A 26,872-nucleotide genomic window follows, 5' to 3' on the forward strand; every position below is an offset into this window, starting at 1 on the left:
GTAACGATGCGTTCGTCCTGGGAACAGGTTAAACTTCGTAAAGCGGGGTCGCTGCGGCGAAGGCGCGTCCGGTTGGCGCAGCGAGACGAGGCAGAGCTCGGTGGCGGGGACCAGCTCCTGCATGTCCACTCTGACCCTGCGGCGCTGGGACCTCACCTGAGAAAATCCACCCACGGCTGTGCCGAGCTGCCCTGCTCCCAGCGGGGTTTGGGGGTGCCAGCTGGCCTGTTTCAGGGAGGAGCCCACCACCCAGTATGGGGGTCCCGTCGGGCTGTGGGGACAGTGGGTGCTGGCAGCCCCTCTGCTCCCACCAGGTCTGCTCTGCTTGCCTGAGCCTGGGACCGGCACGCTGCTGTATTCACAGCTCCATGTTCCCGGAGCCACCAGCAAGCCCAGGCCTGCCAGGGCTGTGGCAGAGGGTGGGGTGAGCCAGGCTGGCTCCCAGCGGCACCCCCAGCCTCGGGGCGGGGGGCGGTGGTGGCTCAGTGTGAGCCCTGGTCCCTGGGGAACTTTGGGGCAGGGGCGCGTTTTTTGCCGTGGGAGGGAAGCTGAGCGGGGCCATCCTGAGCCCTGTGGGTCCATTGCTATTTGGCTGCGGGGATGGGGACTGGTGGCCCCTCGTCCCGGGTGCTCGCCTGAGTGGCCACGATGGCCAGATGTGCGTGGTGTGTGACAACCCTGTGTGTCCTTAGCCCGGATGGTGCTTGCACAGGATCTGGCCACCAAGGTGCCTGAAGCTGTTGGGCTCAGTGTGTTTTTTTATTTTTTGCAAGCCCATCATTGGCAGAGATGATCCGAACCCCTCATCCTCCCGTTGAGCCTGTCCCGGGGCTACCGGGAAGGTGGTGGCCAGGGCCCCTTCGCGTACGTGGCCCTGCCAGCCCTGGGCAGGGGGGAGGATCAAGGCATTTCGCTCAGTGTTGACGTTGCTGAGGGAAAAGACCTGGTTTTTAATCACGGGCTGGTTATTTTGGGGAAGCGGGGGGTGCAGGAGCTGGGCTGGCAGCCCCAGGCACGGGGGAGGGAACAATGGACCCACTGTGCGGCCGAACGCCCCCGCTCCTGTCAGAAAGGTCCAGTGAGGAGTTTTCAGCACGTTTCTATTCCCCTGCTCAGGTATAATTACACGGGGGAACAAAGAGCCCTTCAAACCTGCCCGCTCCCCCCAGCACAGCCCCGGGGGGCTGCACACGTGTCGGGGTGCAAGGGGACGGCGACCGTGCCCACCAGTGAAGGCAGCCTGGTGGGGCTGGTGACACTGGGCAGTGGTGTGTGGACAAACCCTGGGTGCGTCCCCAGCTCCCCGGGGAGCCACAGCCAAGGTGGGGGGGCTCCTGTCCCCTGGCCGTGGAGCAGGTTTAATAAAGCACCTTTTCTTCTGCCCCTTTGATGCCTTGTCCCGCGCGTGGGAGACCCTGCGAGTGTCCTTGCTGGGTGCTGGTTTGGGGCTGGGGTGGGGGAGCTGCTCCCCTCACTCCCCTTGAGCTGCTGGCTCCCTGTCCCCTCTGTGCGGGTTTGGGATGGATGGCCGCCCCACAAGCATCGTGCCGGGGGCCCTGTGTGGGTTTGGCAGGCGAGGAGCGTGCCCAGCATCCCTGCGGGGTGTGGGTGTGCAAAGGGCTCGAGCTCGCTCCCAGCCCTGCTCCCCCGGGAGGTTCCCAGGGCCAGGCTCCCTCTCTGGGAACGGGGTTGTGCTGGACCGAGCTGTGCTCGCACATCAAAGCTGTAGCAATTCATTCTCTCGGTCTTTATTTTTGTTTGGTTGTTTTTTTTTTTTTTTTTTCTCCAGCCCGCATCGGCTGCTCAGCCCACACCCCAAAATCTCAGTACTGCCCCGGTGCCGCAGCTAGGCCCGATCCCTGATCGGGTTCCAGGGACCCATCACCGTGGGGCTGAAGCCCTCCAGCTGCTCCTCCTCCCGCCGGAGCCTGATGCCCACCCCAACACCCCAGTGCCTTCAGAGACCAGGATGTCCTGGCCAGACCTGATGCAGAGGTGAGGGGCATTGATGGGGGAGTCTGGGGCTGTCCCAGCCCAAACCAGCCAGGGTGGGAGGCCAGATTCAACGTGATGGGGGGCAAAGGGGTGCGTGTTTGTGGCCAGCACAAGGGTGCAGCCGGGAGGGAGCTGCACCCAGTTATTTATTTTTTTTTTCTCAGTGCTGATCCTGATGACTATAGCTGCCTGCTTTGCACGCCTAATCGCAGCAGCAGCACGTGGAAATCAGGGCTGCGTTTTTCAAGCCCAGTTATTTATTTAAGCTGTTTAAAAATCTGCTTTCTGTCCCCAGCGAACCCCGAGAAAACGCTCAGTGTGTTTCTTTTCAAAGGGGAATGAAAGCAGATTGCCAGCTCCCTCCATCCTGCCCCTGTTAGCCATGCTCCCCGGACCCCCTGGCCGTGCTGCAGCGTGGGGCTGGGAGGGAGCCATGGCCAGCGCTGACCCCACACCCCGAATCTGGCCAGCAAGCCCCGGGTGGGAGCGGTCCAGCCCGGCATCCCACTGGGATGCTGCTGGCCCCTGGGCTGCAGGGAGTCCGCAGCTTGCCAGGAGTGAGCTTGTCTTCTACTTTTTTTTTATTAAGAAAAAACAAAACATCAAAAAACTACCAAAAAAAAAGGAAACTCAGTTTTCCACTGGCTTTTTGGCTGCACAGGCAGGGCTGAGCACCCTGAGCTGTGGGCATGGAAGCGTGGCAGCCTCTGTCCCTGAGCAGCCCAGCGGCAAATAGTGCCCGCTCCTGGCGTCGCCCATGATGCAGGCACCCATGGGTGTCTCTGGTTTGCTCCATCCTTAACGCAATTTGGTTTTTTTTTTTTTTTTTTTTTTTTCAGAGTCTGGCAAGCAGAGCCACACACCTGGGCGGCTCCCGATGCACTCGGAGTCTCTTGAGCAGGTAATTGTAATTCCTCAGCCACCCAACTCAGCTTATTTTGGCCCTGGCGTAGTTTTACATCCCGCTGCCCATCTAGGTCATTTATAGCCTTGTTAGGAAAAGGGTAAAGTCAGCACAGGTTTTCTGGGCACTGCCCAAACCTACGGCCCCGTGCACAGGGCTGCGCTGGGCTGGGGCCGGGGGTGCCTTGGAGGGATGCTCAGGGTCATGGGACCTCGCTGTGGTTTGTGGGCAGGGCTGGGACCAGTGCGGGGGCTTGGTAGGGAGGGGGATTTTTTTTGGCTCACGATGCAGTAACCAGCCCTTTGGTTCAGTCTTGCTGATTGAGAGCCGTTTGTGCACTGCATCAGCCCCAGCGGCACCACGTTTCCAAGAAAGGGGTTTTTCTCTGCACCTTTCCCCTGGCTGGTGGGTAGAGCAGCATCCCCTCATCCCCCGTGCTCGAAGGCTGGTGATACAGGCATTCACACCAACCAGTGTGGGCTGTGGACCCACTGGACCACCCGAAGGCTCTGCCTGGGGGTTATGTGACAGGGACAGCCCCAGGTGAAGGGCTGGGGGGGACAGGCTGCTCCAGGGGGGTGGCCCTGCTCACCCTGTGTCTGCAGCACTGCACCCCTGACACGGGGTCCCCGGTGATGCTCACCCACAGCCCCGTTCCTTACAGCCCCCTGGCCAGCTCCCTGCTCTGCCCACCCCTCCCCATCAGGGGGGTACAAAAACCCCCTTTAACCAGAGTTTTTCTGGCCTTTCTGCAGGTGTGGTTGCAAATTGCCCTATGAGCAAGCCAGCCCGCCGGCCACCTCAATGCCAAGAACAGTGTCACCAGGCTGGACTTGGGCTGGGTGAGCAGGGAGGGGACATTCCCCACACCCCCTGTGTGCCACAGCTGCCACCCCCTCTCCAAAACCCACTCAGCCCACCCATCAGCAAACCTGCAGTATGGCTGGGGGCAAAACTCAATGCTATGGCTGTTTAAAAAAAAACAACCAAACCCCCGAGTTGGACAGAAAAATGTCCCCTGGGGATGGCCAGAGATGCTCAGGTAATGCCCAGCACGGCTCCCGGCCCTAGGCGGTGTGATGAGTGTGGCGGTGCTCAGCAGGCTGGGCTCACTAGATGGCAGCAACTCTTCTTCCAAACGGCCGGGACAGTGCGGCTCAGCCCAGGCAGACCGGGAGGCAGACCGAAATCAGGCTTCGTGCTCCTCTGGGATATTGCTTCACTTAGGGAAAGCCAGGATTTTATTTTCTTCTCGATGTTTTTGATGGTACGTGCACCTCTGGGACCTGAAATGTCTCCTTGATGTGGTGGGGCTCCAGGCAGCCCCAGCTTCACCCTTCATCCCTGGTGCTTTCAGGCCTCGCCATCATCACCCAGGGATGCTCACGCGGCTGCACGCAGTGTCAGTTATCCCGAGCATCCCTAAGGCATTGGATGCTTTTCCTAAACCCCCAGCTCTTGGAGTGATGTGAAGGCTTTTTCATGCTTCATTTTATAGCCGTGTTTCTGGCTGCCTTGGGGATGGGGAAACGCTCCAGTGCAGTTCAGGAGCATAGGAAAGAGCTGCTCGATGGGCTCCAAGGGGCAGCCCAGCTCTCTGGAGCCGGGGGGAAGCTCCGCGCGTCTCCCCGACACACGCTGGGTTGTTGTAGGATCCGGCACAGACAGGCTCTGCCGGCGAGCGAGCGAGCGAGAATGTACAACCGCGTGGCTGGCGCCTGTCCGAGACATTTGTGTTAATCAGTGATTATGCAAATAAACAGCTCTGCCCATGCAAGCGGCTCCTCCGCCGCGACACGGAGCATATGTTCCCTGTGGCAGGGAAGTGCCTCCTCCGGGAGCTGCAAAGCTCCTCGTTTCCGTTTGCGGGACCTGCCGTGGAAAGCAGACCAAACGCAGCCCGTAGCCGGTCGGGGGAAGGCAGGAGCCCCTCGAGGCCCCCCCAGCCCGCCCGCCGCCGCCTCTCCCCTTTCCCCATGTGGCTTGAATTACTGCGGTTCTTTGCTTAATCCATCAGGCTTCCAGAACGAGCCGCTCGGCGCTTTCTTGGCCTCTCCGGCAAAGCGCTGCACCGTAAACATAACAAGGCAGGCTTGTTCCAAGCCCTTGAAGTCAATAAGCAACGCTCCTCCGGCCCTTCGGGACCGGCCCGCTGCTAAATATAGTTGAAGGCTCTTTCCATTCATAAAACGTGAATTATGCCCCAGGCTCCGAGAGAGGGGAGCAGGCTGAGGAGCTGTGGGCTCCAGGCACTCCTGCGTGGGATGCAGGCAGAAACTGAAAGGCTTGGCCCCATCCTTTCGCTGCCCTCCAGCCCTTTCCTGGGGAGATGGGGGGGAAAATGCTTTCTGGGGAGATCAGAAGGATCCTCTGTTCAGATTGATTAAAGGGTTTTCTTGCACCTCAGTCTCAGTCACGATCAGGGTGGGGTGGATTTGCCGGGAAGGTGAGCGTAGGGGATGGTAAGCGTGGGCGGATGGAGTGGCCCAAGCGGCTGTTGCACAGGGGAAGCCCCCGCTACCCCCGGCACCTGGATAAGATCCTTGAACGTTTGTCAGGAACGGGATCAGCAAGGTCTCTCACCACTGCTCCCAGCACCTGGGACCTGCCTCCTGCTCGAGGGACTTGCTTCCTTTTGAAGCCCCCTGCACATCTTCATGTGGTCGCCCTTCCTCTGTCCGCCAGCCCTTTCCTCTGCCGGCCCTTGGCTGTCGGCGTGCACTGTAACTTTCTTCCTGAATTTTCCTTCCAGCAGCTGCAGCTCCAGATGCACACAGATGTGTGGCCATCACCCCGCGTCTCCGTGCTGGGTGGTGCAAGGCTGTCGATCCCTGCAGCCCCAAATTCAGCGTCCTGAGCTGCAGCGTGGCATGGGATGCGCGCAGCGAGGCCGAGGATGGGCTGCGTGCCGGGGGCTGTCGGTCTGCGCGGTGCCGGCGTCTGAAACGCGCTGGACGCCACAAAACGCGCAGGTAAGGCGAGTGGCGGGCCTGCGCGTGGGGCTGGGCGCCCCGCGCTCCTGGGGTGCTGTGGGTCGGGGCGCACCACGCTTCCCCTGCGCCCTCGCCGAGCTCAGCGCCTCCGTGGGCTTGGCGGTGGGGTTGTTTCAAAACCCAGCTCGGAACTGCCGAACCAGCAGGTTTCCAGGGACACCATGGGCCTTTTGATGCCATGGAGATCTGAGGAGTAAATAAAGCTGTGAGACCCGCGCTGCGTGACGCTCGGGTCCGGCTCCGAGAAACCTGGCTTCTTTTTACGGGATCTTTAGATCAGCAGTTGGCTGCTGAGGCCGGCACTGGAATTTCTCTGTGTGTGTGTTTGTGTGTGTAAGTGTGTAAAACAACAGCGCTCGGCAGAGCTGTGCCAGCTAGGCAGGGGCTGGGTTTCATACTGCAGTTTTTCTTTCTCTCCTTTTCCATTTGAAATAACCCCATTTGGGCCTCCAGTAAAAAACCAAACCATCTGGTACCGAGCATTCAGCTGCTGGAAACCAGCTCCTCGTTAGTGAAAAGTACAGAACTGATGTGGGGATGCCTGGTATGGATCAATAACACTCAAGGTCACATTCCTTCATCGTTCCTGCCCCTCCTGGCCTTTGAATGTAGGGACTGAGGACAGCAAAGGAGCTGTGATGCTCTGCGCCAGCGCAGGAGGTAGATTGTGAGGTCAGTAAAAAAGCAACCAAATCAGTAGAGAGTCCTTGACGCCTGATTTATTGATGCTCTCATGTGAGACCTCAGCAGGGTGAGATGCTGCCGTCAAGAAGAGACACGGTGGGCATTCAATGCATGGGGAGGACCCTTCGGCGGGGCCACCCCGAGCCCTGGACAGGGACCCCCGGCACGGCTGAGGGCTGCTCCCCTTCCCCGGGGCCAGCGGCAAGGCCGAGCCTCTGCTCGCGTGGCTTGCTAGCTCTGCATGAAGAAGTGGAAGTTGGTCCTGGTGAACTCCTGATGGATGCTGTCAAGTAATTTGTCCGAGTCCTGGGGGACATCCGAGAGGACCTGCTGCCCTGGAATGAAGCTCTGCTCTGGGGTGTAGGTGAACGTGAACGAGCTGGCGTAGATGAGGCCATCGTCCCTGATCAGCAGGAGCGGGACGGTGATGGGATATCGCAGCCACCGCCAGTCACTGCCGAAGGCAGAGACGTCAGGGACGACGCACACGAGGGACTTGGGGCTCCTGGGAACAGCACAGAGGAGGAGAACATGCATGAACCCAGGAGGGCCTGCCGCAGGAGTGGACGGTCCGACAGAACGCACAGTGCAAGTGCCCCCGTCCCCGAGGTCAGCAGCCACGTCCCTCCCAGCACTGCCCAAACCCGGCTGCCGTTCCCTGCCTGCTCCCTGGACCCCTTGGCCGCGTTACCTGTACATCGTCTCTGCTTCCACGTCTCCGAACCAGACCTTGAGGTGTGGGTGGAAATACTCCCCCTGCACCTCCAGCATGGCCACGTCCCCGCCGCCCGTGAGCTGCGAGGGGCAGAGCGCAGGGCAGTGTTACATGGTGGAACAAGCCTGACTTCTTCTCCCACAGGATGCTCTGCCCGTGTGTCCCATTCCCGCCGCAGCGGTCTGGACCCGGGCATTCCCACAGCATCCCAAAACCAGGAGATGCTGAGCAGGTGATGGAGAGGTGGGGGTGGCCAGCACTGCGCCTACCTGCAGGGCGGTGATGAGCGGCACGGGGCTGACAGGCTCGCGGACGCAGGCCAGGCTCTCGCTGAAGGTGTACTCTACTGTCTCGGTGCCGATGATGGTCCAGCAGGAACCGTCGTTCAGCAGCTCCCGATTGGCTTCCTTCGGGCAGGGAGATGCCTGTGGAGAGTGTCACAGTTCCAAACATGCTGCAGCAGGGACAGCACGGCACCAGGGCCAGGACGCCTGGCTTCTGCCCTTGGCATCTCAGTTCCAGCACGTGCTTCGCTTGCTGGGAAACAGGGATCATGATGCCTTTGCAAAGACCTTGGTGACTATGTCCCCACCAAAGCAGCAAGTTGGAGGCAGATGGCTTTGCAGCGATTCTGACCTTAATTTGGATGAAACCTCCCTTCTCTGGAAGACCCTCCCAGTGACATATTTCCCAGACACTGGCAACACAGAGGAGATTGGAGAGAGGACGAGGAGCACCCCAGGAGTCCTCGCTCCTCCTCGCGCTGCCGTACCTGGAACTGGATCACCTTCTCCGTGGAGAGACACAGGTACATGCGGTCGCTGCCCTGGAACTGGAAGGCACATTTGTGGAGCTGGGAGATGGGCTCGTCCACGTCCAGCATGGCGTACTGCTTCGTCACCTTCCGGATGATCTGTGGGCAGCAGCGTCATCCCAGGGATGGTACCCGTTGCTCAGAGCGGCGAGGTGCCTGACACCGGCGGGGAGGAAGGCTTACCAGGGGAGGCAGGGTGATGCCGGTGGCCGTGCAGACCAGCTGGACCACGGAGCCGTAGCGGATATACCCTTCCCGCAGGGGGAACTCGCTCTGGGCGCAGCGCTCATCGGCTTCACGGGAAGGAGAGAGGCAGAGTCATTGCTCGGAGCCGTGAGGGAGCGGGTTAACCTGGGCTGCCTTGTCATGTGCAGGTCTGGCTGTGCTCCCGGCGCTTTCTTACTGATTTTTTCTGCCCTGCAGGTGCTCGCTACTTGGAGAGATCACTGCTCCCCGGGAGCCCAGCACAGAAGAGTGGGACTGGGATGCAGCATCTTGCAGCAACACTGCTGGAGGCAGTGTGGGCAAGGATGCTGTGGGCTCTGGCCTCTTCCAGGCAAATTATTTGCTTGGATTTGTGAGCCTCCAAGCTGGTACAGCTCTTGCTGCCCTGGTCACTGCCCATGTGCTCTCAGGGGGATGAGATCATCTCAGGATGATGCCAACCCTCAAGGCCAGTGGGAAAGAGCCATCGGCTCCAGAGATACACCAGGAACACTGGGCAGAGGTGAGACCTGAGCCAGGATCCCACATCCCCAGGCTAATTCCTGTCCCTTTTGCTCCCAGGAACTGGCTTCGCAGGAGTGGGGAAGGAAGCCAGGGCTGGAGGCAGCGAGCCCTGGGCATGGCCGGTGTCAGCGGCCCCGCGAGGCTCCTTACCCAGGTGGAGGGTGAAGGCTGCCCACTGCCTGGCGCTGGCGATGAAGGCCCCCCCCTCGACGGACAGGTAGCGGGTGCTGACGGTCTGGGAGCGCAGGCGGTTGAAGAGGGAGACTTTGGAACCCGAGGAGATGCAGACTGTGGGGAGAGGGGGCTGGGTTAGCACAGGTCCTGGTGTCAAGCCAAGGGAGGACAAGTCCTGGTTACTGGTGTAACCAGCCCGGCAGGAACCAGCTATCCCCGTACGCACGGTCCGTGTTCTTCAGCGACTGCTTCTTCTGCGAGGGCTTGGAGATGACCTTGATCAGCTTGCTGTGGAAGGTGCCAATCTCCTGCCCGTTGCTGAAGAAGAGCTTCAGGACCAGGCGGAAATGCTTGCGCTTGTCCGCGTCAGAGATGTACAGCGCCTTGGCGCAGCCGAAGCCCTGCCGAGGGCAGAGAGGGGCTGCCGGCAGCTCCAGCCCGGCCCCGCCAGCCTTCCTCGCCCTCCTCATCCTCCTCACCGCCCCGCGAGGACATAATAGTGCCCTTTCAAAGAGGGTTCATTTAAAGGGGGAACGACCAGAGATGTTATTACAGGTGGAATGAAGAGCTGGGGATCGGCAGAGGCTTTATTTACACTGGGGGCAGAGAATTCCTCATGGAAATGAATGTTCACGTGTGATTTATCCCACATAACACGAGAAATTGCCTTGGGTTTATGCTTTCCCCGCCGTGCCTTAGCAGCAAACCAAGCACTGTGGACAAAGGCACTTTTGTAAGGTTTCTGGCCCAACTCAGACCCCTTGCTCTTCAGGGACCCCAGATAATGCTTTTTCTTTTTCTTTTTTTTTTTTTTTTTTTTTCTTCCCCATCAGAAGATGCCAGAGCTCTGCTGAAGCTTATGAACTTTGGGATTGATCAGGGTTTTATTTAGCTGCTTATCCTCCAGTGAAAGACCAGGCTTTCCTTTCGCGATAAGCAGCAAGTGCTGCTCGTTGGGAGAACGTTCCTAGGAAGGAAGGATCACAACATCCCAAGGAAGGGGATGATGTGGAATCACAGGGTGTGGGGTGACACCAGGGAAAAACCAGCCTGTGCCGCCGCACAGCCCCAGGGAGCCTCGGGCTTTACCTTGGCGTCTGGCTGCTCCTCAAAGCTGAGCTTCTGGGTCTCCATCTGGCTGCTGCCCATGCTGTCCAGCCCCATGTACCCGCACACCTGAAAACCCGCCTCTCCCAGGTCCCTGGCTGGGAGAGATGGGGAGAAGCACCCTCCAGCCCCCGCCTAGGCTCGTCCTGGCACGGTGGGGTGGCCCAGGCTCCAGCCCTCTCCAGGTCTGGACCACAGAGGGCTCGGTCTCAAGTTTGGGGGAGCAAAGATAAAAATCAACTGGGTCACTCTCCCCTTTGCAGAGGCCGTGGCACGGGAAGGGAGGGAGGAGAGGTCGAGGGCTGCCGCCCAGCACTTACCTTTTATCTGCTCCTGTTTTAACTTCCATCCCGGCCCGCTCAGGTAAACGCAAGGTGGGGGACAGAAAAACCTGCAGAGACAAGAGGACATTTTCTTACTGCACTCCGGTATGCATAAAAGGTGCTTGGGGGTGGTGAGATGGCTGTGCTGAGAGTGGAGACTTTTGCCAGGGCTTGGCGGTGCTGGGAGCAACCCTGTGCCCTGGGAGGGACGTGGTGCTGCAGCGAGGGGCTGGGGACCCTCCCAGCTGGGGGGTATGGGCAGGGCTGGCCAGAAGAATCGGGGTCTGCTGAAGCGTCCGGGCAGCTGCTGCCACATCTGTTGGTGCCGCTGGTGGCCATGAGCCCACCAGCCACGGGACGGCCCCAGGAGGGGAGGACGGGGCGCCTGGCCGCCCCTGCCCCGAGCCAAGGGGGGATTGGGCCCCCTGCCATGCAGGAGTTTCAGCAGGCCAGGAACAGAGTTTGCATTCACAGCCAGGTTTGGAGCCCAATGCAAATAAATCTATAGCCAGGGTTTTAGAAACCTGTTTTCCTGTGTTTTATTTGGGTTTCCACTGTCTTTGCGCTTGTGTGAACGGTGCAAATTCATCCTCTCAGTGCTGGGTAAAGTGCTAGCAGAGAAAACACCGGTGCAGGGGGTTGGAGATTTCAGAGCCCTAAAGTCCTGGGTACGGGTTTATTTAGCCAAGCCATCCACAGCACAGGCCCCTCGCTCCCACCGTGATGAAAAACGGCACCAGCACCTTTAAACTTCAACCTGGGAGCTCTGCGCTGGGTTCCTCTCCCTCTCCAGACCTCATTCCTTGCACAGGGTCTGAAGCAGGGAGAGGAGCCTCTCCTGAAAGCTCAGTGACACCAGGGCTTCCTTCCTGACTGGAAAACCCAGTCCCAAAATAAAACCTTTACCTGTGGACCGGCAGCCCCTGGCAGGAGGCTGGATGTGATGAGGACTTTGTAGGCACAGCCAGCCCAGCCCAGAGCTGTCTCCTGGGGTCTGGCTGGACTACACCTTGGAGGCAGAGCTCCTTGCCTCGTAGCTACTCCGTACTTGGTAATAACAGAGGAACATTTATATCACAGGGATTAATGGAGGATTAATTGCGTTACAGTGCCGCAGTCTGACATCACTACCCAGAAGTAGCGATTTTGGAGATTCAAGCCAGAACCTCAAGGTGTTTTTGCAGTGTGGGAAGGGTTTTCAAAAATAGCAGCTTTTGGAGGCTGTGGGCATTGATGGAAATACCCCAGTCCCTGCTGTGGCTGTTCAGATTTTAGGACAAGATTTCCAGAGCATTTAAAACACTAACCTTTCCTCTTCTTCATCTTTGTAATTTCATTCTTGGGGGTAAGGTTCGAATAGTATCTTTCCTTCTTTTACTTCATCTTTCTGATCTCCAGCACTTCATGGGAGGAACCTAGCCGCTGGGAATGTCTAACTGGGATGGATGCAGGAGGGGGCTAATATCTTTCTTGTGTTTTTCAGTTCATGAAGACTAAATTATGGTTTTGGATGCAAAGAGGTCGCGAGTGGATGGAAAAGGCATACCTCAAATTATTTGCTTCACCAGCTTAAATTGGAGAAATCTAGCAAGGCTGAACTCAGTCGGCAGGTAGCTGGGTTTGAAGCGGCTATCAGAGGAGCTGGAGCCATCTCCTACCTTTTCTCATTGCCGTACGACTTCTGTGCGACTTTGGCGTGCAGTATCAGCACCGTCTGATCTGTCGGCAGCTGCAGGTACCTCCGCACGCTGTCTCGAAGCAGGTCGGTTTGGTACGGGTTGGATCTGCAAGACAGTGATCCCCCAGCACCATAACACCAGAACCGGGCTCCTCGCCTGCCCTACCAGCCCTGTGCCGAGCAGGGAGCCGGGAGCTCCCTCCGCATCCAGGGAAGGTGGGGAAGGCAGAGAGGCTTTCCCATCGGAAAGCACTGGAGCTCAGATTGCATCTCAGCCGCTGCGAGACCAGGGTTGGCACCGAGGAATAAAAAGTTTGAGTAACTCAATTCATGAGTTTTCAGACTTCTAGTCCCACACAATGGTGGCAGTGCTTTAACTGATCATTTTTCCACCTGAGGTGCTTGTTGCTCTACGGCTTTTTGGTGAGTTGGGAAACGATGCTGCTGAGCCGTGAGTGCAGCTGGGGAGCTGCCATGCAAGGCAGTGTTGCTGTCAGCTTCTACAAGGGCTGTTGGGTGAAAATAGGTGCATTTTTCTCTGAGACCTAAGAAAAGGGTGATTTTGCTCATTGTTTCTGCTCTATTAACTAGAAGGTGTTCCCACACACCCAACATTTAACTCTGCTAACTCAGTAGGCTGGGCGTTAACCAGTAGGTCCAAACCAGAGGTGCCCTGCTCTGCCACCTGGGACACACATGCAAAAACTGGGGGCTGAGAGGGGAGGGTTATGGGGTGTCTACTGGGGAGACCTTTTGTGATGCCGTCTTGCTTGCAGAGGAGGCGAGACCACCCAGCTGAAGTCCATCAGCTCCTGCCCTACTGAAAGCCCCTAAACCCCCCAAGTACCTTCGGCTGGATAAGAAGAAACCAGAGGAGAGGAAAGGGATGCAGGTGACCCTTGCTGGCATATCTGCCAATGCCTGGCACGTTGCAGCTGGGCACACTCAGGAGAAATCGCTCCTACCAAGGGGACCCAGCCTGGCTGGCTATGAAAGGGTCTTGGCTTAAGCCTGAGCTCACTTCTTCCATGTGCTGAGCTCCCTTCCCTTGCTCAACGGGGTGTTCCTACCTGCTGGTATCTGAACAATGGCTCTGTCTTTCTGCTCTGCATGCCCAGAGGATGTTTTTGGACCCACCTGGATAAGCCTCAGACCCAAACCAGATGCAGCATCCTCAGGAGAGAGAAAGCTGTAGGGAAACTGGCTTCAGGCTCTGGCTCTTGACCCTCCCAAGGTTGCTGGGGTCACTCATGACCTCTCCACACAGCAATGGCCTTGCGCCGAAGACAGAGAGGAACAGCAGTGGCCAGAGAAGGGTGGGAAGCCCCAAGGATGGCTGCAAACGCGCTGCTAAGCCATGGGGAGGAAGTGGCCGGAGACTCCGGGCAGTGCTGGAGGATCGCTCAGAGGAGAAGCTTCTAGGACGCACATTGCAACTCACTTTAAATGTGTATCCCTGTACTTCCAGCATTCCCACGCCACGGACGGAGCTGATGCTGTCCTGTTTGTATGTGGAAGACAAACACATCTCCCACACGAGCAAATGTTTACTCAGTGTCTCCTCTGGATAGTCCCACAGGGACCTGAGGGTCTGCACTCCACAGATCTGCCCATCGCTGCTCTGCTCAGTTTTCAGACGGGCAATATCATCTCCTGCCCTCCTTGTTCTCAGTTCCTTATCTGAGACGTGTTAGCCAGATCCCCAGCAAGCATAAATCGACAGAACTCTGCCAAAATCCAATTTACAGCTGGTGCCAGCGTCACCCACAACATTAGCTGCTGCTCTGCATCTGGGAAAGGAATGTTTTACGGCCACGGCAAGCCCGTTCCTGACTGCAGGGCATGGCTCGCAGAGCATGCGCTGCAACCGAGCTCCTCTCCCCGTGGCAGCCCCGGCGCTGCTGCCAAAACCAGGGCCCCGGGCTCAGCCCTGGCCGGCACTCACGGCAAGGCAGCCGGGGCTCCTTTGCCGGACAGACCCTCCAATCGCCCGTAACAGCCCCCGTGCCCAGGCTGGATCTGTGCTCGCCGCCCCTCCATCGTGCGGCTGGGGGACTCTTGCTCCAGCGTGCTGAAGTTGAGCTTTATCGACCAGTGTCCCACCAGTGCCTTCTCTAGGATTAGTTCCTTAGAATGGCCAGAGTGAAGATTTTCAGCAAGGTTATCTACTAACTGGTTTATACACAGCCAAAGAGAACCCGTAAGAAAGTTATTTAATCTTTTTCCATAATGGCGATCTGCAGCTGTCTCACTCCTCCGCTGCCAAGCAGTAGCGTGAGTTCAGCTTTGATCTGTCTTTGCTATTTTTCCTTCATCTAAAAGCACCATTTGGGAATCTCTCTGCAAAAGTTGTGGGATTTTGGTTTTGTTTGTTTGTTGTTTTGGTTTGGGTTTTTTTGTTTGTTTTTTTTTTTTTTTTTTACAGAACTCTTGGTTGGGATCAGGATCGATGTGGAAATGGATCAAGGCAAAGGCTGTCCGTTGGCCTGACCATGGCTATTCTTCTGCACTAACAGAACACAGTGGAAAACGAGTACTAAACCTTGCTGGCTCCTTTACGCAGCACTTTTCCCTCACTTCGTCAGAGACAACAGGCACGGAGCAGGGGAGAACCAGGCTGGGTGTGTGAATTCTTTCCTGGTGAGTCTCATCATTCAGTATTCAGTGCAAAATTAGTAGCTTTGGGTCCTTGCTGCTGTGGGCACACACGCTCCATCCCTGTTAGTGTCACCCCCCGGTACCCACACGGTCACCAGCACCCATCCCTATAGCTCATGGTCTGGGAGCTGCTGGAGGGAGCCTCTCCCATTAACCCATCGCCAGAGTAAGGAACAGCCTGGTACTGAGGCCAGGCAATGACAGGGATTGCTCAGAAGCAAATTGCCAAAACCCTGTGGATAAGACGTGTGCTGACAGCGTGGCCAGCAGCAACGCCTGCTGCACAGAGCCTCCCGCCGCACCGGCCCGGGGCAGGGCCAGGCTTGTGCAGGTATCGCTGCTCCCTGTCATCCGTACGTAACACCAGAGGCACGCGGGTTACTGCCTGGAGCTTATTGAAGAGCCTCCTGGAATAATTATCCACGTGCTATTTACTGCCTGAAGCGGGAACGTGCGTGCCAAAGACAGGTAAACAGACCGTGGTTCTTCAGATTTGATGTCTAGCGGCAGGACCGACTACCTAGAAACTTGGCTTTTCTTCTCTTGTCCGTTCTCTGCAGCCATTGCCTTCCATGTTTTGAGGCTAAATTGTTTGAGTGACGCACTTCTGAACAGTGCTCACCATTCTGCCCACCGAGGCGACCACCCAGCATCCATCATCTGCTTTAAATTTACCCTCAGCGTGTCAAAGGGCTATTGCTAGAGCAGCTCAATGTACCCACTTGGCTCCTCCTGGCACCTACAGCCTCCTCGGGGTTACAGGGAATTATTCACTCCTCCTGACATTTATTATATTAAATTATTAAAATGCTTTGATTGTAGTGCAGTGTTAGTTCAGTGTCATGTTAGCAGCAGCGCACGGGCTGGGGTTTTAGAGCTCACGCTAAAAGCCGCCTTTTCAGAGCCCCAGGTCTCCGCTGGGACCCGACCGCTCTCGCACACAGTTGGGCATTATGTGGAAGCAGGGGAGGAGAGCGAGGGGCGAGCCCCTGCCTTTCTCCTACGCCGATTTTTGCAAGCCTTTCCCTGGCATCCCTCGCCACAGAGGCTTTTCCCTCGCTTTAGGTCGGGATGTGCTGCAGGAGAGGGTGCGAGCGCGCTTCGAGGTGCATCTCTGGGGGTGTTGGAGGAGGGAGAGACCCAGGGTACCCAGGGTGTTTGCTGTGACCTCTTCCCTGGGAAACGAGGAAGACGAGGAGTGCTCTGTGTGCTTTTTCAAGCTGAGAGGCTTTGGTAGGGCTGGACCCTGCGGTCACCTTGCTGATTTTGGGAGAGCCGGTGTTTAACACTGCAAATTAGCCCTCGCCTCTCTACCAACAAGCGTGGGGGGCCTCCATCAGCGCCGTCCCTGCCGAGACAGCCACGCTTGTGGTGAGGGACGGATCCTGCTCCCCACATCACCTGCTGCTCTGTGAGGGCAGATGGGGCTGCCAAGTCCCACAAGACCCTGTGTGTGCACCCCTGGGTGACCCCAGGAGCAGAGCGAGCACTCTACAGGCACCGGGAGATGCGAACCGCCTCCTGAGCTGCTGCTTTCCAGTTTGCTGACGTTCACCAGCTCAGGCTGCAGAGGAAGTGATCTGATTTTTTTGGTCCCCTGGGAATGAAAGTACCTGACTCAGGAGACCAAAACACGATCCCAGCAGCTATTGTTTAGAAACTGGGTCTTCAAGTCAGCTCTTTATACAAGAACTTTAACTCCTGCTAACACTGTCCTCAAGCACAGGTAACAATGAAATGTAGCATTTTAATTCCTTGCTTTTCCCTGTTTGCCCTGCTCAGAAGACCGCTGCTCGGCGGCTCACTGGGGACTTGCTGCCACAGAGGGCAATTGTTCCTTCCTGGGCTTGGGGAAACCAAACGCCCTAATAAAAAAAATATCCATTTGAGAGGTCTGGGTTATATTTTGTACAGAGCAGGGGAGAAAATGCCTGCAGTGCTCCTGGGTATGGAGTCAATGCAATGTTTATGCAAAAGGAAAAGCCATTAGAAATCACAGAAATGAGAAGTCTGCAGTTTCTGGCTTCCCTCATTTTTCAATACCTCCTTTAATCCAGACCAACCCAACCCACAAGCCCTTCTATATGCATGAGTATTTATAAATCCTATATTTTCCTTACTGCACACACAAGTGAAATTCAGCCTTTTCTGGGCTTGGGGGATTTATCGACCACGCCAACGGCAAACACCAGCTGAGAACAGGAAGCACAAAAACCCTGCGGCAGCGAGCTCTGCGGGGGACGGGGGCCAGCCAGGGTGGTCACCCAGCTGCCCGGCGCTTGCCCCAGTGGCACCAACACCCTCCAAATGCCCAAGTGCAATAATGCAGTATTGGCTCGTCTGCTAAAAAATTCAGATAATGTGGGTGGTTTACTGTAGTCTTCTTTCTCTGTTTCTCATGTAGCCACTTAATGTTAGTGCAAAGAAGAAGGAAAGTGCTGTTAAAGCACTAAAACACAGTCCCGTAAGCACCAAAGGTGGTTCCTACCACCAGTAGACTGATGGAAGTGTTGAGAAGAGATGGAGGGCTGGGAAGATCTATTCCAGGGTGTCTAAGAAGCCTCTGATGATGCTCTCCATCGCTACAGTTGGGCGCATCAGTTGACCGTCTTACTGGAAGCGTGACCCGAGGCTCTATAGCCATCAGAGCTCTGCTCTGCAGCTCTCCCGTTCAAATCCACCTCCCCACACCGCAGCCACTACCCGCAGAGGTTCCTGAACTCCTAGGTCACTCAGCTTGAATGGGCATTGAGCTTGGACTGTCTTTTTTTCCAGGAGTTTCTGAGTTTATGGGGATCCTGAGCACACTCTCACACTGGGGGAAGATAAAAGAAGGGAAAAAAAAAAAAAGAAATGAAAAAGAAAGAAAAAAAAAAGGAGGAAAAAAGAGGGAAAAAAAAGAGGAAAAAAAAGAGGAAAAAAGAAAAAAAAGAGAAAAAAAAAGAAAAAGAAAAAAGAGGAGAAAAAGAAAAAAGAGGAAAAAAGGGAAAAAAAATAAAAAAGAGACAGAAAAAAGAAAAACAAGAAAAAGGAAAAATAAGAAAATATAAAAAAGAAAAACAATTAAAAAGAGGAAAAAGAAAAAAAAGAACGAGGGGAAAAAAAAAAGAAAAAGAGAAAAGCAAGCTTCTCTCCCTGGCCGGTAAGTTCCTGGTACCCAGGGGCTGCGCACAGCCCGGTGCCGGTGCCGGTGCCGCGGGACAGCGCTGGCCATCCCCGCTTCCACCTGCGCGCAGCTCCCGCCCGCCCACGGACACGGCCCGCGGGGCAGTGGGAGGCGGCTGGACCCCCCCATCCCTCCCCCAAAGCGCTGCCCCGGGGCCGGGCCCGCCCCAGTGCTCCCCCCTCCCCGCTCCCCCCTCCCCGTTAAATACCGCGGGGCCCCGCCACCGCCCAGCGCTGCCGCCGCCGCCGCGCCCCGAGCCGCGCACCGCTCCGCGCAGCCCCCGCGCCCGCCGTACCTGCCCCAGCAGCGCGGCGGGGAGCGGCTCCGCGGCCGGCACGGGTGAGTGAGGGGCTCCGCGGGCCCTGCGGGGATGGAAAGGAGAGGAGAGGCGGGGGGTGAGCGTTAGCGCGGCCCCGCGGGGGTGGGGGGTCCGCGGAGCGGGGCTGGCAGAGAGGGGAACAGCGGGAGGCAAAGCCGGGGTGCGGGGGGGAGCAGAGCCTGTGATGTGGGTTTTTTCCCCCGCAAAGCTGTGGGCCGGAGCCGTCCCGAAGCCCCCCCCCGAGCACGGTACCCCACTCCGACCCTCGGTGCGTGGGTGGGCGGAGGGTGCAAACTCGACGGCGCCGTTTGCGGTCTCCCTGCCCCGCGCACCTTTTGCCCAGCCTTCGGGCAGGTTCCTGCTTATACAACCGGGGTTCCCTTTTAGCAGGGGGTGCTAAGGGCTGGCACAGCCGGGCCGGGTGCACTGAGCAGTGTGAGATCGAGATCCTGCGAAAAGATGAGCTTAAAAGCGTGCGTTCGGTCTATTCCGCACCGTTTCGGCACGACTGGAAAGTTGGGTCTGTGCATACTCACAAATATGTTTGCACAAGCAATCGCTCACCTTTGGCTTATAATTCCAACCATTTCACAAGGAAAAAAAAAATAGCTTTGGGCACTTCTGTTGCAAGCAATTACGTGGGAAAAAACTTGTTTGGAAAATCGGATTGTTTGGCGCTCATCGTATGCGTGCTAACACGCAGCCGTCTGAGATGCGCGCGGAGCTGAGCGATGCGGTGGTACACGCTCTGCGAGGGTTTTCCCCCTCATCCTGCGATGCACAGAGCTGCCAGGTCCATCTGGGAATTGGGACTTGAGAGCGGGAAACTGGCGTTGGTGAGGAGGCTGGCACAGGAACGGGACTGTCCCACTCGAAGGGAGCGACCGTGTGCGTGTGGTGGGACTGGGGTGGGACGAGGGCTTCCAGAGAGGAACCTGTTCCCCGCCCTGGCTCTGAGACAGGACACACAACTTTACGTCTTCTGCCTAAACTCAAAGGATTTTTTTCTTCAGTCAAGCCCAGATTATTTATAAAGTTACTATGAAGTCCTCCCTGCGTGACAGGCTGTAGAGTCTCTTGATAGTAAAGATAATTTTTTTTTTTTTTTCCAAGAACAGGAGCAAGTAATCACCAGCAGTGAGCGTGCAGGTTCTCGGGAACAAGTAGAAACTGTGCTTCACAGGCAGATTCTTGTGATCTTTCAGGAATGTCGTTAGATTGGCATTTGATAGCAGCAAAAAATGTGCGGGGGGGAAATCTGCTCTCGGATCGCAGCCCTGATATTTGCCAGCAGGATATGGATAAATGTGGCCTCATCCGAAATGCAAATTCCCATCTGGAAAGCATGCGAGGGATCTTGGTGTTAGTAGTAGAATGACACTTTGCATCGAAGCAGGCAGAGCATTGCTGCGTCCAACTGGAAAAAGCTGTTGTTGATTTTTGTGGAAGTTGTAAGTTTTGTGGTGTGTTTTTTTTTTTTTTTTTTTAAGAATTAAAGAAATTTGACGTGATTAGTACAAGATGGGCTCGGGAGCTGCCCTTCTTGGCAACAGCAGCAAACAGAAAAGACGGAGCCCGCAAGGCAGCCCGTTGTAGATGATCTGCGGGCACAGAAGAGGCTTGTGCTCCGCTTGCTCATAGCGTAGCATTTCCCTTGAGGTTGGCATTAGGGGTTAAAGGTTTTCAAGAGAAGCCTTTGTTTAAACATCTTTAAAGTTTCCAATAGGGGCCCCTTTGTTCGCTTTCGAGCAGCGTGCCTGCCTTGTTAAAAACTCAGCGCTCATAAAATGCCATTTACAAATCCTTGATGGAGGGGGAGAGCAGCAGTGTTTGTGTCTACGCGCAAGCCCTACCGTGGGGAATTAATGGGACCTGGGAAAAACACAGCAAAAAAAAAAAAAAAAGAAAGACTGAGTGGGGCTTATAAAGAAACATATAAAAACCAGCTTGTCCCCCAGAACCAGTCAGTCCCTCTTGTGCCAGATGTCACTTGTGTCTCCTCCAGCCGTGCCGGGAGGCCGAGCGGCTCCTGCTGCGTGTCGTTACCTCTCAGTAAGGGCATTTTCTCCACTTTGGGCCCAAAGAGTAGCAAATGGGTGGCTGGGGCTCCGCTGGCTGGAAGGGAGCTCCCGCAGCTGCCGTAAGGGCTCTGTTGCGCAGCTGGGCGCGGGGACCCGGACTCTGCGCTTTCTGTCAGCTGCTGCGGGCTGGCAGGAGTTGGCCCTCTGCAGGCACTTGCAGCATGGATGTAGTTTTAGGTGTTGAGTAATATTTTTAGCATTTAGAAGGACTTTGTCCGCTCTCCTGTCCTGGCTAACTGTAAATACAGCCGTGTTAAAGCAGGGTGGGGTATAGGCGCGTGCTCTGGAGACTCCAGACTGGTGCGTTTCCATGCGGGATGCTCCTGGGCTGCCGTGCCTGATCCTGTGCCTGGAGCTTTTCTGGTTCTCAGGAAGGGTGTCTGTCCTCGTGCTTTTACTGGAGGCCAGATCCTTCTTCCCTAGCAACTTTCTGCCTTTGCCTGTGTCTCTTTGTCCGCAAATTTCTGATCTCTCACCTCGCAAGCCCTTGGTTGCACGCGTGAATCCATCACTCACCTGGTCCCTCTGGTGCCCATCCCATGGGGATCAGCTGTGGTCCCTTGCAGAGAGCTGGCAGTAACTTGGTTTCTCTCCAGACTTCAGCCTTCTCATCTCTGGGCTGCGTCCCATGCTGCTTCGCTGGTTGATTGCCAATGTATAAGTTCAGGAGTCTTTGAGTCGCAGCCTGCGGACCCGTAGGAGTCCATGGTCTACGGCAGGCATCAGCAGGAGCAGGTCTGGTGACAGCAGAGGTAACCCACTGCACAAGAGTCTGTTTCTTGGCTGGAAAATTAGCAGGGTCTACAAGCTGAGAAGGATGGAAAAGCCCTGCCTTTGGGTATTCACAGCTCCTACGCTTGCAGCTGGACTTGGATGGCTTCCCCGAAGTGTCACGTTAGACATCCCCCTCGTTTTTTTCCTCTTTTCACAACATCTTGCCTTCACTTTGACAGTACCAGCCAGGACGAGAGTGACACAAAACATTTCAGTCTGTGCTCAAGTGCCAGGCAGCAATCTCATTAGCGCTTTCGCATTTCCCTCTCCCTGTCATCTGCTGAACCTCTGGTGTCGAGTTGTTGAGGCAGATGTCAGGTGAGAGCAGTTCCTCCTTGCCCGGGTTCTCTAAAGCACATCCGGGCGTTCCCTCTGCTCCCTGAAGTGCCCTTGTTTCACCCCAGCTGGGTCTGTGCCCTCATCCCGGGATACAGGTGGGAGAGCCAGCCCGTGTCCCGGCTCTGCCATGGACTTCTCACAGCCTTCAGCAAGTGGCTTTGACTCTCCTGGTCTCTGGTTCCTCATGCCATGCTGTAGGACTCTCCTTGGAGAGCCTCATGAGGCCTGAAAGCCTCAGCGAAGCACCCTCAGACGGTTCCCTGATCTCTCCTGGAAGCAAAGACTTTGTAGGCACCTTGGCGAGGACTCAGTAAAAGCAACAGAATTAGACGATTTCAAACTAGTTGCTTGTGAGCTGACCAAAAAAAAGGGCTCATCCTACATAGGGGGGAAGTTGAGGTCAAGTGGTCCTCAGCCACAGCCTCGAATGCTGCTTTGAGTCCCTGAGAAGATCTCGCAGGAGGTTTCCACACAGCATCTGTGCCAGCTGACGACAGGACGATGCTGAGGCGCAAGGGTCCCCAAGGCACGTGCTCTGCGGCGTGGGCAGAGGTGGGGCCACAGACCACTGCGGTGCTGGTGGAATCTGGTGCATCTGGTGCACTCTGGTGCATCTCCTGTGAGGTGACAGCATCCTGGTCCCGGGACAGCAGTTCTGCCACCCTGCTGTCAGAGGGACGTGGCAGCCCTGAAGTTGGGTGGGAGCAGTTTCCCGTGCTGCCTTTGGGGTTCTCCCTGTGAAAAGTATCTAGACAAAGAATTGAACCAGCTCATTTTTTTTTTTCTGTCTTGAGGAGGGCCAAAAAGTCTCCGCATGCTTTTCTGCAGCCGCCAAGTGCTCCTCGCTTTCTGCTATTTCAATTAAACACATAGCAGGATGGGTAGAATAAAGGGGAGAGGCACGAGAATATTCTCCTGGCGTATTTCCTTATGCCAACACATTGAGTCACGTCTCCAGAGCGAGAAATATGATATAAAGATTTGGAGAAGGAGGTCAGGCGATGAGTGTATGATTGTGGGGCTGAAATAGCAGGCGCTCACTCGCTGTGGTTGTCTGTGCCGTGTAAGCTTGCTGGAGGTCAGCTGGGGATATCGGTCCCAGCAGATTTGGGAGACAGACGTCCTGCTAGTAACTGTCAATCTCATTGCTTGGAGATCTCTGCTGCACCAAGGGGCTCAGCTGACAAACTCTGCATCAGCCCAGGAGCTGCTCTGGGCCATTTCTCTTTCCTTTGTGGTTGAACATGCATATTTCTGGGGAAAAAAAATGCTCTCTAACACCTTCCTCCCAGAGCAGAACTTGGGCAATGGATTGCTGCCTCAGCTTCTGGATGGCCCAGACCTCCTTTCCTCCCAAGTTTGACGTCTCTTGGCCCCGATCAGCAGTCCTCCGGGGGCCCGTTTGCAGAAGAGTATTTACTTTTTTTGAAGAGAGTCAGTAAGGTGGATGTTTCCCCTGTTGATCACTCTTCATCAAAATCTAAAAGTATTCCAAATCCCTTCAGTTTTGCTTAAAATACCGGATAGGAGCAGGGGCGAGTTTGCCTCTCACACAGCTCAGGGGACAAGTGCAGCCTAAGGTCCTGAGTGGGACAGCGAGGAATGGAGAGATGCCACCAGCAGTCCTGAAATAGGAGCTGTCTCTTGACATGATGAGTTGTGCAAGGAGAATTGTCTGACCGTCTGATGTTTTCCTCTTGGCCAGATCTTTACCAGGCGCTTCGAAAGGCCGTGTTGAATTTGCAAGTGAGTATGGCGTTTCTTCTTGCCAGCTGTGGCTGCGGCAGCCCAGGTACGGGGTGTTTCGGTGCAGAGGCTGGCTGGGCAGGAGGCTTTCCTCCTGGCTGAGCTGCCGAGCACTGGGAGGTCTTTCAGGAACAGGTTGGAGTCAGAGAGAGACCCCATGTGCTGTTGTGGAGGACATCTGAAAGGGGTTGCTCTGTCCATTGCTCCACCCAGTGTTGCCCTCTCAAGGGGTCTCCAAATGTCATCTCATGCCGTAAGCATGTCAGGACTTGTACAATGTTAAATTTAAGATTAAGACGTCCCTGGTCCTTGCAGGGGGGTTGGACTAGATGACCTTTAAAGGTCCCTTCCAACCCAAACTCTTCTATGATTTTAGGTCCATGAGCTGTGAGACAAAGACATCTGCCACTCACCCTGCAAATGGACCTGGAGAAGAACCCCGCCACCTCCTGCCCTCCCTGTGAATACACTAATCCTAGTGAGGGCAGGAGACCGCCCCGCAAAACGGGGAATCGGCCTTCTGCGGGAGCATGGGGAGGGAAAGAGAAGCCCCTTCCACATCCAGCAAGGTTTCCCTGTTACAGCACTCCCGTCGATTCGCTCCTGCGGGGTTTGGAGCCGTGATGTGCTGTTTGAGAAATACGGCCTCGCTTCTCAAACAGCGTGTCCTTCCAGGTGGCACTTGGCCCAGTAAAGCTGCCATAGCGTTGTAACCGGAGAGTACTGTGATGTCCCGGAAAGAGTCTGCTCTTGTTCTCCCACACGTGTGTTTGGGAAGAACCAAGGACACACCAATCCTTGAAAAGGTTGGGGGTGGGGAAATTTTGGCCTGGAAATTTGTGCCATTTTCCTGGTTTTGGTGTGCTTATGCTCCATGACACTTCCCTGCTTTGAAAACTTCATTGCTGTCCTCTCTCATGGGATTTGCAGCTCGTCACCCAGCCACTGTGGAGGGTGAGCACTGGGATGCTGGAGCTGTGATTGAGTGCAAAGTCACCGCTGCCTGTGAAATGGTCCTGAGGGTGGATGTAGTGCTCGTGAGCAGCAGAGGCACCGCTGAGAGCCATGCACCTTGAGAGGTGGGGTAAGACACGCTTCGGTCATCCTTTCTTGGTCCCATGGGTGCTTTTTGGGCACCCCTTTTCTCAGGCATGGACCTGAAGGATGACTTGCTGTCCTGCCGAGGACTTGACAATTTGTGTCCCCCTCCTCCAGCCTGAGGCCAGCTCTTGCTGTCTTTCTGCGGTTGTCCTGGCAGGACTCTGGTGTCCTAAGCACAAGGAGTCTGTGTTCAGGCTCCTGAACTTGTTTTGGGGATTTTTGATGCTTTCATCAAATAACACTTGTGGGACTTGAATTCTGGCCTGCCAAAACTGCCTGATTGGATCTCCACAGAGGAAAGCTGTGCAGAACAAAACAGGGTACATGGAAAGGCAGGTGAAGTGGGAACACCGCGTCTTGGGCTGCTCTACCTTCTTCCTCTGTCTGCGTCATCCCCTCTACAATTCTGTATCTGGAGCCCTCACCTCTGTAACAGCAAGGAGGGTGCGGAACTGGCTGTGTCCCTCACCCTGCTCCCTGCCATGCCCCATCCTTCGGGTTTGCTCCATGGAGGATGCGCCCCGGTCCGACCTGCGCGGATGGACCAGGAGGGGGATATTCAGAGCATTTCTCTCAACCTGTAGCCAGGAGAGAGCTGCCAAGGAGGCCGCGCTGAAACCCGAGGCGGCTGTTTTTTCCCGAGACTCAGCACTTGGCAGGGAGAGCAGACGGAGAAGCGGCAGAGCCGGGAGGGATTCAAGCGCCCTGGGGGGCAGCGCTGGTGGGGGTGCCCGGGGAAGGAGGGAAGGTGCACTGGCTTACCTGTGTGGGGATTCATCTCCATGTCCTTCTTGTCCGAGATCACGAGGGGAGCCGAGAGGAGGCTGGGGTCATTGCCGACCCTTCTGTCCTTACGCGTGGCTCTTCCCTTGGTCACCCTCTTTGCGCCGCGTACTGAACATCTCCATCAGCAGGGACAAGCAATGAGCTGGCTTTCCCCTTGCGTTAGTCTAAAACCAGGAGACAGTCCGAGCGTCCCTCTTTGCTCGGCCACAGTGGCGTTCGGCTCAGCCAGCCCGGCCGGCAGCGCTCGCCCTGCCTGGACTTTTTTCCCTTTATAGCTCGGCGTTATCTCAAGGTCCCCGGCGCTGCAGCCGGCAATGTGTTTGCCTTGCCTCGCAGCACCTGCCTGCCAGCCGGTCGCTTCCCACCCATCTCCCTCCCACTCCTGGCTGGTGGCAGGGGGGTCGAGGGGGGGGGTGTGAGGTGGTGGGGGGGGCCCCTCATGGGGCTGCTGGCCCTGGGAGAGTGAGGACAGCAGGTAGCAGGGAGATTGCTCAGGGATGGTGGGAGAAATACTCGGGGGCATCTGTCCCATCAACTTTGCTTCCCTGTCCCCCTTGGCAGAGCGGGGCATTATATTGAATCGGGGACCAGGGCACTGTCCCACCTGCCAGGACTGGTGCTGGATGCATGGCTGAGCCGCCGTGCCCTGCCCTGTCCCGGCAGCATCAGCCCCTCCAGCTGTAGGGAGTGCCAAGACTTCATCCGAAGCTGGGATGCTGTTAAAAATAGATCAGTCGTGAACTGGTTTTCTCCTCCTTGGTTCCTGGCCCAAGAGCTCATTCCTCTCTCTTGAGCTGGCTTTGAAGCTGTGTGGACGCTGTGAGGCGCAGGCTGCGTGCCAGCCTGCCATTGCAGGGAGGCTTGGAGAGCTGTTGAGATGTTATAGGTGGCATGGCAGTCCCCAAAATATTCAGTGGCTAGTGAGTGCGTTCTCCCCAAAAAAAAAAAAAAAAAAGCATTTCTGGAAAAAAGAATCTGCTAAATAAATGTGGAAGCAAAGCTGGGATAGGTGGGGCTGTTTGCTCCTCCACTTGCACACGGGGCTCTTGGGAGGGCACAAGCACCCGCGTGCTCCTGGCCCGTGTGCCAACAGCGAGCTGCAAAGCGATGCTCGCCTCATCCCCGTGGCTTCCTAGAAATTGCCTGCCGAGCCACAGCCTCCCTGCAGCCCAGAGTGATCCCACCAGCATGGCTCTGCGGGAGCCCCCCACTCCTGCTGCGGAGCCCCCGCACCCTGGGCTGCTCACGCTCCCTGGGAAAGGTCTGGGTCTCCCACTTTGAGACTGGTCTTCTGGATCCCGCTTTCTTCTTGTAGCCCTTTTCTGTCCTCCTGATTCTTCAATATCATTTTTCAGGTGTGAGCACTGAGTCTGGAGACAATTTTAAGATGCAGCTGTGAAACCTATTATCAGCGTCCCTGCTATCAAATACGTGAGGTTCAGGGCTGCACGTAACCACTGAGCGATTAAATGACAACCCTGGTGATGAATTACAACTGGGACCTCCTGGGGCTAAATAAATATCAGCTGATAACTACCGATAAAATGAATTTCTGTGTGCTTTTTCTTAAAAGCACCCTTCCAGTATCTGTGCCAGGTCAAGGCACTACGCGTCTCCAGGGGCAAGCCGCATTAACTGTGGCATTTTTCCCCCCTCAACACCTTGATTTTCCAACCAGAGCTGGAATACAAATAAACCAAATAAATCTGTGTCCCTGCAGGAGCCAGGCAAGGGCAGGAAAGGGCGACGCAGAGGTGGGCAGGGAGGGAGGCAAGTAACTGGTCTA

At 56.1% G+C, this 26,872-nt stretch overlaps 1 protein-coding gene across 1 annotated transcript; it reads right to left on the bottom strand.

The window, feature by feature from the left end:
- Positions 1 to 6,807: 6,807 nt before the first annotated feature.
- On the bottom strand, positions 6,808 to 24,266 carry RBPJL (recombination signal binding protein for immunoglobulin kappa J region like). The gene is made up of 13 exons (XM_086761070.1): positions 24,138 to 24,266; positions 20,857 to 21,025; positions 18,236 to 18,302; positions 12,097 to 12,222; positions 10,436 to 10,506; positions 10,098 to 10,213; positions 9,235 to 9,409; positions 8,985 to 9,122; positions 8,289 to 8,398; positions 8,064 to 8,204; positions 7,561 to 7,716; positions 7,268 to 7,371; positions 6,808 to 7,081 (listed from the first exon to the last, which is right to left on the bottom strand). The coding sequence occupies exons 1-13, from the start codon at positions 24,264 to 24,266 to the stop codon at positions 6,808 to 6,810; spliced, it is 1,776 nt and encodes a 591-aa protein (XP_086617196.1).
- Positions 24,267 to 26,872: the final 2,606 nt, after the last annotated feature.

The sequence above is a fragment of the Chlamydotis macqueenii genome, chromosome 16, assembly GCF_036417535.1.
Source record: "Chlamydotis macqueenii isolate bChlMac1 chromosome 16, bChlMac1.mat, whole genome shotgun sequence".
Taxonomy (NCBI): domain Eukaryota; kingdom Metazoa; phylum Chordata; class Aves; order Otidiformes; family Otididae; genus Chlamydotis; species Chlamydotis macqueenii.

Excerpts from the sequence above, each read along its gene's own strand:
- RBPJL (XM_086761070.1), bottom strand. The coding sequence starts at position 24,266 with ATGGCTCTCAGCGGTGCCTCTGCTGCTCACGAGCACTACATCCACCCT. Across the intron at positions 8,205-8,288 it reads GCATCACCCTGCCTCCCCTG|ATCATCCGGAAGGTGACGAA; the intron begins GTAAGCCTTCCT and ends TGCTGCCCACAG. Across the intron at positions 7,372-7,560 it reads CGCTCATCACCGCCCTGCAG|CTCACGGGCGGCGGGGACGT; the intron begins GTAGGCGCAGTG and ends TGCCCCTCGCAG.